Below are 15,439 nucleotides of genomic sequence, written 5' to 3' on the forward strand. Positions count from 1 at the left end.
TTCCTCTGGGAATACTATTTTGCAAATGGAGCGTGTTAAAGTGCATCGTGAACAGAAGCAGCTGGATCACATGGGGAAACAAGCCAGCATGGGGCAGGGTCAAAGGCATGCGAACATCTTTTCTACCACAGGTGGAGCACCCCATTGTAAGTAACCAGGTGTCGGTTATCCTCTTCCTGGATTTTCAGTGGCCATTTTTTAATTGCAGTTTGACTTCTTTCCAACACCTGACACATGCCTGCCCAATTGCTGGCCAATGGCCTCTGCAAAGTAGACCCAGACCAACCGATGTTAAACTAAGGAAAAATAAATTTGGAAGGTCAGCCTGCCCAATCTAGCCATACAACAATGCGTCCTCAAAACAAAGTGATTCCTGGCTTTTTTGGCCCCTGTTTGGTATATCTGAGACGGGGTGTGAATTACTGATTGATAGCCTGATTCTTAGTTTAGGGCTTGCACACGGCACCAATAGGAAAACCATGGTCTGTAACTTAGGTGAAGATTCCCAGACCCCTCCTAGCAGTAGTCCTGCTCATCTCACAGTGCTTTGGTATTTTCTGAGCGAGTCAGGCCCCCACTCCATCATCTGGCCCTGTCATTTGGCCTGAGTGGGCTCTCTTGGACACTCATAATATAACCTTTTGATGAATTTCATCCTTTCGCCAAAGGTGAGAGCAGGCCATGGAATTAGCAAGTTGCATTTATTTGGACTGTAATAGGTTTTTGATTATCTGGGAACTGTGATTATTGTGGATCTTTGGAAAACAAAGTTCATCACCACAAGCCAATCCTCACTAAAAAAGTCACTGGAGAAAGTCACAATTCCACTTGTAAAATCATTTTATTGGTATAAATATACATATGGATAAAATACCTTCAGCATGTAATGTAAGTGAATATTTGTGAAATGTCTTAAAAAGTAGTAGTTTGATTTTTTTACAGGTGTCAAAGTATTCTCAATCACACGTTAAAAGCTAATATGCAGACAGAAATTAAAGGCCTTCAAAAAACACGAATATTCATAAAACCTCATTCCAGTCAACTATATACATCAATCTGGGCACATGGTAGAATCAGCCACGGGCCTTTCACTCGGTTCTTAACTTGCTTGTCGATGGTATCGTAAAGGTCACCAGACCAAGTTTAAATGTACAATTCCACATCGGGAAGGAAGAAGTTCCCCATGGGAGAATGCAAAGACCATACCCAAGATCTAATATATATAATTTATACAAATTATTAGTGTGCTCTGTTAATATAATTACAGTGTGCAATTGCATACATCAAGAATAAATTGCTCTATCAAGTCAAGTGCAGATTTGACACAGGTACGTGCAGCAGTACCCCAGGGTCAGCTGGATGGTGTTACTTGTGAGTGTGTGTCCGGTTACTTTGTTTGATTACGTCCCAAAACTCATCTTACAGGGCAAACTGTAGCTGCCTCAGAGAAATTCAAGTAGGGCCCATGGGATAATTGCTGGCATTCATTGAAGGCATATGAAGGAATGCATAGAAATCAAATGCCAAGGGTTGGGAGAAGATCAGACATGTGCTTTGATTACTGAGAGATGGATCTGTTTCAGTTTTGGGGGGGAAAAAAGGACACAGGAAAAAGCACCAAGAGAAGATGCTTAGGAAGTAGGAAGAGGTGTTGCCCTTGGTTCCTCTCTGATGGCCAGCAAACGCACCCTGCATGGTAAGACTTCTACATGGGTGACCGTTACACAAAAATAAACTCTTTTTCTGCTTCTTCCCCAGAGTCACTGGATTTGCTGCCTTGCTGGCCATCTTTACTGGAGGACCACTGCTTCTGTTCTTGACACTCCTGGGCCTGCTGGCCCCAGCTTCTCCTGGACACTGAAACAGAAAGGAAAGGAAGTCATTATAGTTGATGAACAAGAAGATGCCAGTGGCCTGAGCAGTAACGGGGTGAGATGCAGGGGCCCTGAAGAGTGGGAGGGTTCGGGATGAACTTTCTCAAAAACAACCTGCCAAGTACATTTCAAGACTCTAGACAGAAATTAAAAACAAACCAACAAAACAAAACAGAAAACAGAAAAACCCCAGTCTATGAGAGGATGAGCCTCTCATAGACGTGGCTGACCATCTGAGGGCAAGGACCCCAGGAGGTGAGGGTGTGGGTGGGAGCGAAGGGAGAGGCCAGGAAGGAGGAGCACTGAAGCCACTCTGCCCCAGGTGACCTCCTCAGTCATAGCTGCCCCCTCATGCAGCACAGAGCACAGGAAACAGAGCCCTGAGGTGGACCATTTAGGGTTGGCCATCCCTGCTTCGGGGACGGGATATAAGCAGAGGCCAAAGTAATCCTTGTCAGGGTTTTCTATGTCTTAGAAAACCTCAGTTTCACTTGCTAGGAAATGAATAAAGTCTTGTAGAAATGAATTAATACTGCCTTTATTCAATCCTCTAGGAACCAGCCTCCAGGTAAAAGAACTGCCATTTTTGTTGCCTGTTCTGATCACATATAAATATGAAGGATCTGCTGTGTCTCTACAAAGCAATGATGAGAGAACAATCACCAGACTGAGCCTTTGTGATGTGTCCTGCCAGGCGCTCTGTTTTATCATTGCTACTCTTCACAGCTACGGGGTAGGTTCCATAAAACTTGGAATCGGGATTTAAACCAAATCTTTCTCCAATCCCATGTTCTTTCCAGCTAGGTCATAGCTTGACTGCTACTGTACCTTGGCAAAGGTTCAGATGCCACACCCCAGCATGGCTGTTAAGGGTTATTAAATATTACTCACCAAGTCTATTGTAGAGACACCACTTAAGCTAAAAATACCAAACCCATGCACTTCGTGTGGCTTGAAAGAGTACAGCTACCTCACTACTCAGAAGTTTAAATGATCCAAACAGGAACATAGTCCTGGAAAAGCAAGAGGATGCTTCTAATCATTTTGATGTTAGCATTATGCTAAAAAACTCATCTTGGCTACTTAAATGTTTACGCTGCTAAAGAATGGTGTTTCAGGAAGTGAAAGCTCATGAAACCTAATAGTCAAAATGCAAACATAATAAAGTACTTCTCCTGCCCCTCCTGCTGTCAGGGCCAGATTCTGACCTCTAGACAATAAAAATTTAAGTTTAGTTAATTACATTAAATTGAAATTACTCAATTCTGAAAAGGATAAACTTTCAAATCTCACCATACAAGTAAGTAATTTTTTTAAATTTTTTGACTTCTTTTTACCCAACAGCTTTGAGCAAATTCTCAGATGGAGGGGAAAAGCAATGAATAAATGTTATATATTGATTTTTATATTTTAGCTTGAATTGGGTAAAAAAATTAAATGTGTCTGTTTGGTCCTTTGAAAGTTGTTAACAAGCCAGGTTTTGGAAAAGTAAATAATTTTCTATAAATAGTTTGCCCTTTATCACAAAGCCAATTTGATAGTATTCAATAATAAATACTCAAAGTATTTAAGTTCTCAACTTGTGTGTATATTATGAACAGGAGTTAATAGAGAAAATTTATAATATTTTCATCTTGAAATACTGTGCAATAAATAATCTAACCTCAAAGTAGAGCATTACTAGTAAAAACTGCTAGAAAATTTTATTCATTCATTTTAAAACTAAAATAAGTATTACTCAAAAATGTCCAACACTACAAGTTCTAAGGAAGAAATAAGTATGGTGATACATTGCTCATTTGTCTTCAGAGCAAACATATTAGCTTTCTTTCTTAGATCAAAACTTTTCATCCTGCCCAATATTTTAGGCTTCCTCGAAATCCCAGGTCTAATTGATGTTACATGATATGTACATCAGACTACTACTACTACTACTACTACTATATACATCAGACTACTCTCTAAAAATGGAGAAATTCATGCAATCAAATATGTTTCTGTCACAGATAAAAACCGAGAACCCTGGACCAGCGCTAAGCGAAACTGAGAGAAATCCAACACAGGAATCTTCCTGAAAAAAGTAAGCCTGTCCTTTAGCCTCCATCCAAGTGACACTAGTTTTTGAGTCCTCCAGGGATGGGGGGGGGGTGGGCGGGGGGCAAGTTAACAGGCTCGTTTCTGAGTTGGTAACATAGACCCGACCTGGTACCAGTCATGAAAGCAAAAATTTTAATTTGTCCGACATAGTCACTGAGAGGAATAATAACATGCTCTTTCTGGGGGACTGTCAAAGCAGTTCACTAGGGTGGTGCCATTATCTAAAAATGTATTCTAAAAATAATATTCACTTTCATTGATTTAACTCTACCAATTGTGAATGTGACAATGAGTCTAGTACCAGGCTGACATTTTCTTTGTATCATAGGTAGGCACCTTTCTTGGATAGGAAAACTGAGGCATGGTGAGATCAAGGAACTAGTTGCACAACTAACTGGTTTGAGTTTGGAAGCCAAAGCACTCAGTATTAGTCCAGATCACTAGTGCAAACAACTTTGTAGGGGGAATGTTCTTTGTCAAGCTTGTTTTCCAGCCTTTAGGCAGCATTATTTGATTGCACGTGATTAGGATGTTAATTACAATTATATTGAAGTAGGTTCAATATTTCTGAATTTAGACTCTACTAATTCAGAGGAATCTTAGGCAGCCTGCTTTAATGTGTGAATTCTTACATTAAAGAAGTGTAGTAAAACAATCTAATTTTTTTTTTATACCGTATAAAGTCAAGCATAAAGTGCTGGAGCACCTCTATATATGTGTCTATACACATATTTATTACCATTCCAGGTACCATTAAAATTATAAAAGATACTTGAGTAAGTAAACAGGCAATTTATTCAACACAGACACTCCATGTATATTCATATCCTGTCTACAGTGTTGATAACTGGCACAGAGAGGCTCAAATGTGAAATCTGTCATTCTTGAAGATGATCTGATTTTGCGTATATATATATATATATATATATATATATATATATGCAAATACATACATATGCTAATTTTAAAGCTTCTGAAATGTGCATATAAATTCAGAATTAGAGATTCATATAAAAATTTGAGCTTTTCTTCATTTTCAGCTCCACTGACCTCCATATTTCCAAGGAGAAAACATGATGATGACCTTAAAATAATACTCAGTAGTCGGCCCTGGTTTTTTAATACTTTCTGGCAAGGGCCCAAAGTGCCAACCAACCATTAAATTTCATTTGAAGAATTCACATAGGGGTAGTAGAACCCAGATCTGGTGAAAAATGGGGAACAGAGCACTGGCTTACAGATGATAAGCCACAGCCAAATATTTGTTGGCTATAGGTTGAATTATGGAAGAAGCAAGTGATATATATAAAAGGAATCTCAGAATAAGATGGCCTGTACAAATAGGATACATTACAATGCATATAAAGCCAAAACCGACTGTTTTCTTCAAGAAAATAGGACATACTCTAATAAAAACATCACAGCTTATGATTAAACGTAGAGAGGAAATGATATGAAATTCATATCACTCGATGCAGTTACAAGTACTTCCAGGAAAAGAAAGTAAGCATTTTACCTGTCACATCAATATTAAAATAGCCACACAATTAAAACATAATAATCATGATAAAGATAGGTAGCGTGCTTTGAGAACAATAGCCTCTGTTTCACGGATACATGATTTAGGAAAATAAGAAAGCTATTTTAGCATAAACAAAGCTGTTCTTAAAACACTTAAAGAAAAGTACACACCGTGGTTTAATAGAATTGCTCTGCTGAATGCTATTTGTTAACCAGGAAACTATTCAGAAAGACTGCTACGCAGTTCTCAGGGGTGAAGACAAGTGCTGGGAATCGGCACTAACAAAACAGGATTAAAATATTATACATAAAATTACTTTAATTGAAGCTCCTGTAAAAATTACATTTTTGGTTTCCTGTCCATAGTTCAAGAAATCAAGGCAGCAAAGCAAATCAAGATGGTCCTATTTAATTCCATCAAAATTTGATGCAGCCCATCACAATGAGAATTTTAAGCCAAAGAGGTCATGAAAAAATCAGAGAGACACAGAATTTCTTGCCTTTCTAGGATTTGGCTTATCTCTGGCTTCATCTTATTTTTACTCTAACTCAAAGCCTCGCTGGCTGATCCATGTGGTACTGGCTGTCGGGCTCCTCCTCTGTGTGTTGTATAAAGTGCTCTAGTGTCCTCTTGAAGAAGGAACATTACTTTGTATCAAGGGTGCTTTGTTACTAACAAGTGATATAAGTCAACTGATGTAATAGTTCAAATGTAAATTTCCAAAATCTAGAAACATCTATGTAACCTTGGGTGTCCTTATCAAAAGAGGCACTATATAGAGATAGAGCTTCTGATTTAACATACTCTAAGAATTAATTCTCTCTCCCCAGAAAATAAGTGTCTTAGGTGTTCATTTATGTAATTTTTCTGTGACTTGAAGACAACAGATTTCCTTAGAAAATCTCTTGCAGGGAAAAGAGTTATTGTAATCGTGTGTCTGTGAACACACCTACCACAAAGGAAGTACTTTAAAAGTGAAGGACCAAGTTGGTTGGTTTCCTCTAGGGCAAGTGCTACTCAGCCCAAACAGTATGCTCCATGCGTATCTACAGACTATGGACATCGCTTTATGTGGTGGGCATGTCCTCAACTCCACCCTGTCATGTGGCCAGTGTGTGCCGGGCCACCAGGCAAGTCAGAGTACATGGCTCATCCAACAGTGCTGGCCAAGAAGGCTGATTCCAATTGCTGTTGCTCGTGGGGGGCTGGCTGGTAGATGCTTTCTTTGTTGTTTTTGTGTTTAAATCTGTCGAGGAAAGTCCTCAAAGACAATAGTTCCTACCTGAGAAATCGTAACTCACTGGGCTACTAAGCTCTAAGGTGGGAGAGGTTTATCATCAATAATCAAGTGCTAAAGTTTGAGAATGGTTTAGCCTTTTAAAATAAAGGGAAATTATCCCTATTATAAGGTCACTTCCAGTGCCCTGCCCTCTTGAGGGATGTGGGGTTATGGCTAGACTGCGGGGCTGTGGGCACTTTATCCCTGGAGCCAAGACACTCATATGTTAACCTCTGATAAAGTTTTACAGAAAGAAAAAAAAAGCCTTCTTCTAAGGGAAAAAGTCCCTTGAGGAAATTTCACATACCAGAATATTTTATATTCTTTTTCTTGTATGATACTAAAATTTCCTTTAAAAGACTTTTCAAGTCATATTTATAAAAAGTTGTTAACCAGGGAGAGGAATGAATAGTCATAGAAAAGCCATCTCCTCTCTGAATCAGCAGTGCTTGTTCTAAAATTTCCCATTGGAGATGAAAGCTGATTTAAAATCTGTCTCCTTTTTCTCTCCTGGGACTGTCCTCACCTGAAAATAACTTTACAGAATTTACTACAGTGTCAAATGGCAGACAGAAGTCATTGAGTAACTGCTGTAAAATAGTATAAATTGTTCCTAGAGGTTGAAAAGTTAATTAGTACTTTTCCTTTCTTACTAAAGGGTCATAAAATGTCCCCTAAAAGATCATGTGCATCCTTCCCTAAAAGAGTGTAAGGTAAGGTGTTAGACCAACATTGTCTAAAGGATAAACTGTGCTACTCTAAGAATTTCTGACCCCATCCCAGTTGAAATCTAAGACAAAAGAGAGAAAGGGAGCCATGACCCTGAATATAAAAATAAACCTCGACGATCACAGAAATTTGAAAGGACAAGTCACCATACTCGAAAGTAACTTGATCCTCCTCATAAGAATTTCTAAATTTAGATTTTTAAGTCAATACTTTTTTGCCACCAATGGAAGGACCATCCTGTTGCCATTCAGAAAAAAAAAACAAACCAGTTTATGAATAATCCCTGACCCAGTCCCAGGACAGAAGTTACTCAATTAAAGTTTGTTTTTGTTAGTGCCAGTTCATAAGCTTTGGGACAGTGAGGGATGATAATTGAAGACTCTAACCATTTGTTGGCTGTGACTTCCTGTGCCCAATTGCATTCACTTCCTCTTCTGCAATGGTGGAGTACAGTTTTGAAGGTCTTTTCCCTCTACTGGAAGGCTTGCCACTGTCATGATCTGAATGCCTTTTGTAATAATCTCCTCTTTGCACTACTGAGGAAAAGGGATTCATTTTACCCTTTGTAGTAGCAAATAACATCATGTTGACATTAATATTAAAAAATATTAATATATAAAACTTAAATATCAGTTTACCCACCCCACTTAAGATTCAAGGAACCTCCAGTGTTGGTCCTGAACAGATACACCATTATCTACAGAATTCAACAGCCAACATTATGGAAATGTCGTGCAAAATGAGGTGAGCGCTGAGTCTGCCCCCAAAAGATACTAATAAAAAGGCCCCCGCATTACCATTGCGATTCCAAGATGGATTAACGAAAGTCACATTCACTATGGAATAATCCAGAAGAATCACAGCCATTTACCTGTTTCAGAAATGAGTTGGGCACGCTAGTCCAAAGGGAGGCACAGAACAAGGAAATGAAGTAACCAGCATGAATAATATACAAGAAAATAGGAATGAGCACAGCAGGAACATTTTTCTAAAGAAAAAGAGAGGGCTCACAAGCGGCTCTCATTCCTGGGCCAGCTTAGTGGACAAGCTGAAAAATAAACTGAAGTCAAAATATTACCACCTCAGACATTTACAAACCGTGCTCAGACCTCACATAGATTTTCAGTCCAATTTCAGTATCAAGCGACACCATCAGAATGATCTCGGTGATTAACTTATCCTGGATGCCAGAGGGGAAAGCAATGGTTTCCCCAGCTCTACAGTCTTTAGCTGGAAAGATGGGGTCGCAAACCATCCATAGTATTTGCTGTTGGGGGGCGTAAGGAAGGGAATCAAATATCTATCCCTGAAGCTATGAAATATTTGAGAAGCAACTCATTCATTCCTAAGTTCCTGGGGAAAGAACACCTGAATTTTTCAAAGCAGCAGTGGGCACACGAGCAGCATCCAGTATTTCACCCACTTCGTTAACTAGAGGCTCGTGGGTGACTCTAGGCCTTGTCTGATCATATAGCCAGGCGTCTTAGAAAACATCATTTTTCAAAAATGTTAAGCAATTATTTCTTGTTCAGCCTTCTCCCCCTTTCTTTTTAATCCTTCCATATTTCCAATGGCTTTTTGATGAGAGGAGCATTCCTACTTAACCCCTACCACCCCTCCATGCCTCCCCATTTCTCTCCAACAAAATTCTCTCAGGCATTTTCAAAGCTTCCTTATAAGTAAAGACGCAAAGTCAGCAGTTGCAGAAAGAAGGGCAAATGAGGGGTGGGGCTGTGTGGTGTGAGCGGGCCTATCAGGGACACTCGCTGGCTCCAGTCTCTCTGAGCTGGCACCACCAAAGTTTCCTCTTCCTACACCAAAACTTCCAAAGGCCGTGGCTGTAATACCAAGCCCTGTATTTATTGACTACCCCGTGTGAAATGACTGTAGGTGTCAGCCATTGTTCATGGCTTCAGTTTCTCTGACAGAAGTGGTTTGTCAGCTTTGGTCAAAAACCCCACCTTTTAAAATTTATAGCCAATAGGTGAGTGAAGCTTGCACCCACTTAGTAAATCTGCAGAATGGAGATGAGAAAGCAGTCTGTGTTATTTTTTATTCGACTCCCAATTAACAAAGACAGTACTCACAAACACTTTCTATTAACTTCAACCCAAGACCATCATGAATAAAAGAAAATGGCCCAAAGGAGGAAGATGTCAGAGAGGTCAAAGAATTCTAAAGCATCAAACAATAAAATAAGACCAAGCAACTCCAAACCATGCTGAGAGCTATCTGGACATGGGTGACGATGGCTCTAGAATTTCTTTATAGGTGGTGCTTAGAGATGGCAATTACATTACACTTTATGAAGGACAGAACCCCAGAGGCAACTGTGCATTGAACAGAATGGGAGGAGTGGGGGAAAGACCTGGTGGGGGGCGGAAGACACCCCGAACCCACCTCGCCTCCACTGATACCGACATTTGATCTGATTCTGGGAGATGAGATTCAAGTCCCGGGACTACCTTGTTCTGCTCCCACCTCAGCAAATTTGAAGGAACACACTGGTGCCATGATGCCCTGCGTCCACGCAGGTGACACACTTCTGAGGATGAGGAGCATCTGACCTCACGACTGAGCGAGCTAACAAGCCACAGGGTCTCCCAGGCCTGTGTGAGCCGCTCCTGAACCATAGCAACGGTGACTGACAACCAGGGGGGGCTCTTCTGAGCAACGATGGGACCTAGAAACCTACAGGTAGCACCAAATGAGTCACAGAACAATGTGTGTGCACTTCTGATACACTGGGAGTCAGTTCAGGAGCATCTAGAGATTATTATTACAAAGATCTTCGGGCTGAGTGTCTCAGTTACGCTTTTATTCCCTGTATATGGTCCTTCTTTAAGACCCAGTGTCACCAACAATGTTGACTCAAGTTTCTGAACAAAACTGCACTGGTTCCAAAATTTAATCCAAGGGACGCTGGGCTGACCGACAAACTCTAGGATATAAGTTGAGTCCAAGATTAATTCCTTCCCCTTGAAATGACTCTCCTTGGGGAGAGCTCACTCAGAGAAAAAATGTCTTACCTTCCCGGGAAAACGTCCTGGGACTGGGCTGTGGGCTGCCCTGGCTCTCTCTCTCCTTGTCCGAAGGAACCTTTTTCAGGACAGGCGGAAGAAGAGCGACTTTAGGGGAACCCGGGCTGGATGGAGAGTCTGGGATGTCCTCTATGGAGACACAAAGACATGAATCAACCTGTCCCACAAACTGGATTCCTAAAGCATAAGCTGGGTTAATCTTTAAAAACAAATGACTAATAATCTTTTAAAACGCAGCAGAGAATTTTTCTGGCCAAAAACTAGCTTCACAGCTCAGTTGAAGTAACAAACAATAGAGAGAAAAATAATGAAAACTTACGAAGAGTTAAAATCTGCAGATGTGAATCTATCTTGCAGATAGAATTTCAATTTCAGAATCTCAGTGAGCTGGTATTTGAAAATTAGACTGTAAGTGAACTAAATACTCCCTCTGCCTCAAACACAAAGGCTATTTGATTTTCTTAAAATACGTGGTAGTTATAACCCATTGCCTTTACCTGTTGTCAAATCCAGTAAAGTGGTCACCATATGTATATAACGTGTATTTGCGCTTTCAGGAGTGGAGGTGCACGTACCTACATACACATACTGAGATCAGTAAGAATAACTTAGAATCATGGACTTTGAGAACCAGATAGGACTGTGGTGAGCACTGGACAACTGGAGAGACTGAACGACCTGCTACGCTAAAAAGATGGCAAAACAGGTAGGATTAGAAGTCTCGTCTCTTGATTCTAAAGGCTGTCCTGTTTCAGTCTAATTGAAAGGATTAACTGCATTGCACTCCTTTCTCTGCTCTATCACCAGCAGAGTAATTCTCAGTTTGGTGTGTGTGTGGGCCGGGCTGTGGTATACACAGACGGTGGGGCTGTGTGCCCATGACATGTTATTTACAAAAACAGGCCCACAGTTTGCAGAGCCCTGTTCTAAACCCTAAATATTTGACAGGATACGGGATTAAAAACACAGCAACTTATGCGTTCTCTATTTGTGGCCCTCATCCTTAAACTGTGGCCTTCTGAAGGGTCGGAGAACCAGGACACAGCTTTCAGAAAGCTACACCGAGCCCTGTCAAGGGGTCAGCACCCCACGAGGCTGCTTTATCCATCCTGCCTCCGAGCCGGAGCCCTGAGCGCAAGGACAGTCCCTGAGTGGGTGACCTCAGCACTGAATGAAGGCACCCTTCAGCCTCTGTCACTCTGGCAGGTTTCTCACGGCCCCTCCCGCACACACGCCCCCCTCCACGTTCACCAGCCGCCCTGGAAACCAGCTGTGGAGGCCCGGTCCTGCCGCCCGGTCATGGTGTCACTTCCTGACCAGCAAAACCCTTACCAGGCCGCGAGGCGGTTCTCGGTTTCTGCGGGATGGTGGGCCGCACCGACAGGCCGGGTTTGGGGGACTGCAGGAGGGGCTTCGGGCTGGTGGGCCTGCTGGAAAAGCTCCGGGAGCTGGAGCCCGCCTCCACCTTGAGCTCTGCTTTGGTGTTCTTTTCTGGTGTTCCCAAACCGAAGCGGTTCTCTGGATGCACTTCAGGCACTTTTAAAATGAAAATGAGTACAAAAACCACTTTACTGTAAAAACCAAAGGTGAAAGAAACCAGTCCTTTGAAGGCAGAAGTCTGGTGCAAACTGCTATAATGGTTTCTTGTCATTTCTCATCAGATATTTTATTTAATTGAAGTATAGTTGACTTACAATATTATATTAGTTTCATGTGTACAACACAGTGACTCAATACTTTTATAGATTATACTCCATGTTATTATAAAATATTGGCTATATTCCCTGTGCTGTACATTACAGCCCTGTATCTTAGTTATCTTGTACCTAGCCGTCTATACCTCTTAATCCCTAATCTTGGCCCTCCTCCCACCCCTCACCCCACTGGTAACCGCTAGTTTGTTTTCTGTATCTGTCATCAAAGATATTTTAGAACAGGAACATGCTATTCTAGCATGTTTTTAGAATCAAAACACGCTGGTGGAAGACAAAAATTCTTGCTAGAAAAGTGGTGAATTTGGTGGTGCTCTTCCGATCACCCTTGACTATTCCAGAGACGACAAGCCTCATATTTAATAGGGTACATGTCCATACGAGTGTATAGGGGGGACAGCAGGCCTCAATCCATTTGAAGCCGTCAGATCTTCCTTAGATCTGGCACAAGGTACAGGTCTAACCAACTGCAGGTGCCTCCGTTCTGGAGGACAATCAGTTGGGGGTCTGGCTGCAGGTCCTGGGAGAGGAGCGCTGTGCTGATGCCCAGAACCTCAAGTCTAGTGAGAACCACTCCAGGGGCATCAGCTCATGCCCCGCCTCCACAGCTTCTGCTGCCTTAATTATCCAGATAACCGGCAGAAATAAGCCAGCTGAATATGAGTTTTAGTCCAACTCTTACCTTATGAAGACGCTAAAGCCAAACACAAGAACGTCAAACAGTAAAATGAGGTAATTTCTGCACAATTTACAAGTTACTCTCCAGTTTGCATCTAAAGTATCTCACTCTCTTTCTGCACCTGAAAAGTCCGAGGGTCAAAGGAAATCAGATATTCAGGAATATTCAAGCTGAAAGAAAAGAGCATCCCCTCATGTCAGTTAAAAGGGCCTCCTCCCATATACCATGTATGGCGTATTTTTAAAAACATCAGTAAAACAGAAACAGATTCATAGATACAGAAAACAAGCAGGTGGATTCTAGAGAAGAAATGGGTAGAGGGATGAGTGAAATTAGGTGAGGGAGATTAAGAGGTATAAACTTCCAGGGACAAAATAAATGAGACACAGGGATGAAATGTACAGCATGGGGAATATAGTCAGTGATTTTGGCATAACTTTGTACAGTGGCAGATGGTACTTGACTTATCATGGTGATCATTTTGTAATAGAAATATCAAATCACGGTGGTGTGCACCTGGAACTAACACAGTGTTGTAGGTCAATTATACTTCCATGATTAATTAATTTAATTAAATTAATTCATCAGCCATGTCCCCTCTCCAAATGCCCACAGTTTAGGAGTTCTTCTCAATGAAGTCTCTTCCCTTTGGGAAACAGGGAAAGGTGCCCTGCCCAGGTGCCAGGCTACTATGGTGGGAGGTGTCGGGCAGGTGAAGGGCTGTGGTCTTTTAGGTGAAAGCTGAGAACATGTAACACAGAGGCCCATCCTTGCTCTCCATCTTTATTTGCCTTCTGTCAATCACATTTGACGCGTGGAATCAGAACGTGTTTTTCTTAAGGGGGTGACGGCAATGGCCTGACTTACCTGCCCCACCTCCATCCAACCGTTCTGTGCTGCTCAAGGCCAGGCTGGAAGAATCCTGGGAGATGGCATCATTTCCAAGTTTCTAAAAAATTCAAGTGCCCCGCCCCAAAAGTGCATAGTTTTTTCAAGTGTAAGAAAAAGAACAAAGCAGATAATAACTGGCAACAAATAATGGCTCCTTAACTCTACTGTCATTACACTGACTGTGTCCGACCTCCCCATCTCCCTGAGGCTCTGCTGCTGGGACAAAACCATGAGAGACACGCTCTGTTCTGTGTTTACAATCAGGGCTCTGGGGTCCAAAGTGCGGCCAGTTCCTCAGGATGCTCCCCATGGACAGAGGGGCGGGGCCAGAGGGAGCCAGTGGGCGTGGTGACATCTCCTGTTTTTCTGATTGAACACCTAGGCGGGCTCTGCAGCCCCTGATGCTCCACGTGATGGGGGCACTGATACTCTAATTGTTTCCAGGACCCTCTCCAGATTGGGTTCCACTGATCTAAAAGCAGTGGAAACCTTCCCAACCTCAGTGTACAAAATAGGTAGGAAGGGGTCTGAAATGGGCAGGGTCTTCCTTGCCACTGAGGCAGAAGCACAAGACACACATCTATAGTTTAGGAGGCAAGTATAAATAGGTCTGAATTTTTTTTTAATCTGCAGGTGGGAGGAGTTTATGATGGCAAAGACAAGGAAGGTGAGATGGCCAGGGAGGAATCAGCCTCTGCTTTATGGGGCAGGAAGTCCACAAGAGCGTGAGGCATTTAGATACAAAAAAGATACGAAGAAAAAAAAAGGCTAGCGTCTGCTCAGTGATACCCGAGAACCCTATTGGCAGAGATGACCCACATCTGCCTCCCATCTAAAAAACAAAAATAAGAGGGGCGGGTGGACCAGGAGGCACGATGATTCCTAAGCCAGTTCGAGCTTCAGCCTGCCGGTTCCTGCTCAACTCACGCTTCTGACAAACCTAAAAAGCAAATATCTGCTGCCAGTTCCGAGCTTTAAATTGTTTCCGATGATACAGGAGAGATGATCTGAAACACAGTTGAGATCTGCCTCGTTACAATCTGCCACAGCCGCGCATCCGCCGGGAGTGCCAGCTGTGTCAGGAGGGAGCGGGGAGCATGGCAGGAGTGCCGAGGAATTTCTCAGCGAGCCCATGGAAGTTCCACTTTCACTAGTGGTGGTTACTGAGCAGGTCTCAGAGGAAGTGTGGACACAAGTACCACAGCGAGAACGGCACGTTATTTGACATCATTATGGAAAAGTGACCCCAAGGAAGGGAAGCCCCGTGCCAGCGGCAGCGCATGGAGCCCTCTGAGCCCGGACGCAGGTCCGCAGGGCCAGGAGCTAGCCATGAACTGCCAGCCAAAACCAGCAGGGGGCGCTTTAGTCCCCCCCTCCCCCCCCCTTAGATGTCTAGAGGCTGGGCCAAACCGGTCCTCAAATGCAGAGTGCCTGACCTAGCCTTTCATAGCTTCTTAGAAGGCAGGGGCGTGGGTATCCAAGCTCAGATAAAAATGATAAAGTGGAGTATTTAAACAGGGCCAGGAATGAAGAGGAGTTAAATTTGTGCCCTGAGCGCCTTGCTTAAGGAGAAACTGCCTTTTAGGCTCATGCGAGTGCAGGGCTGGCATCTGAG

The 15,439-nt window shown here is 42.5% G+C and overlaps 1 protein-coding gene across 3 annotated transcripts in view; it reads right to left on the minus strand.

Annotated features, from left to right (window-relative positions):
* Window positions 1-822: 822 nt before the first annotated feature.
* The window catches only part of CARMIL1 (capping protein regulator and myosin 1 linker 1), a 320,425-nt gene continuing 305,808 nt past the window's right edge, over window positions 823-15,439 (minus strand). Inside the window, exons 34-38 of one of the 3 annotated variants that reach the window (XM_068559097.1) lie at window positions 13,801-13,882; window positions 11,875-12,078; window positions 10,531-10,671; window positions 7,888-8,034; window positions 823-1,857 (exon numbers count right to left, since the gene is read on the minus strand). In XM_068559097.1, coding sequence (XP_068415198.1) covers window positions 1,721-1,857; window positions 7,888-8,034; window positions 10,531-10,671; window positions 11,875-12,078; window positions 13,801-13,882 — 711 coding nt within the window. In that variant the 3' untranslated portion in view covers window positions 823-1,720. Of the gene's footprint in view, window positions 1,858-7,887; window positions 8,038-10,530; window positions 10,672-11,874; window positions 12,079-13,800; window positions 13,883-15,439 lie in introns of all 3 variants that reach the window. The other 2 variants (XM_068559096.1, XM_068559098.1) reach the window with 2 other exon arrangements.

Source organism: Eschrichtius robustus, chromosome 12 (assembly GCF_028021215.1).
Source record: "Eschrichtius robustus isolate mEscRob2 chromosome 12, mEscRob2.pri, whole genome shotgun sequence".
Classification (NCBI taxonomy): domain Eukaryota; kingdom Metazoa; phylum Chordata; class Mammalia; order Artiodactyla; family Eschrichtiidae; genus Eschrichtius; species Eschrichtius robustus.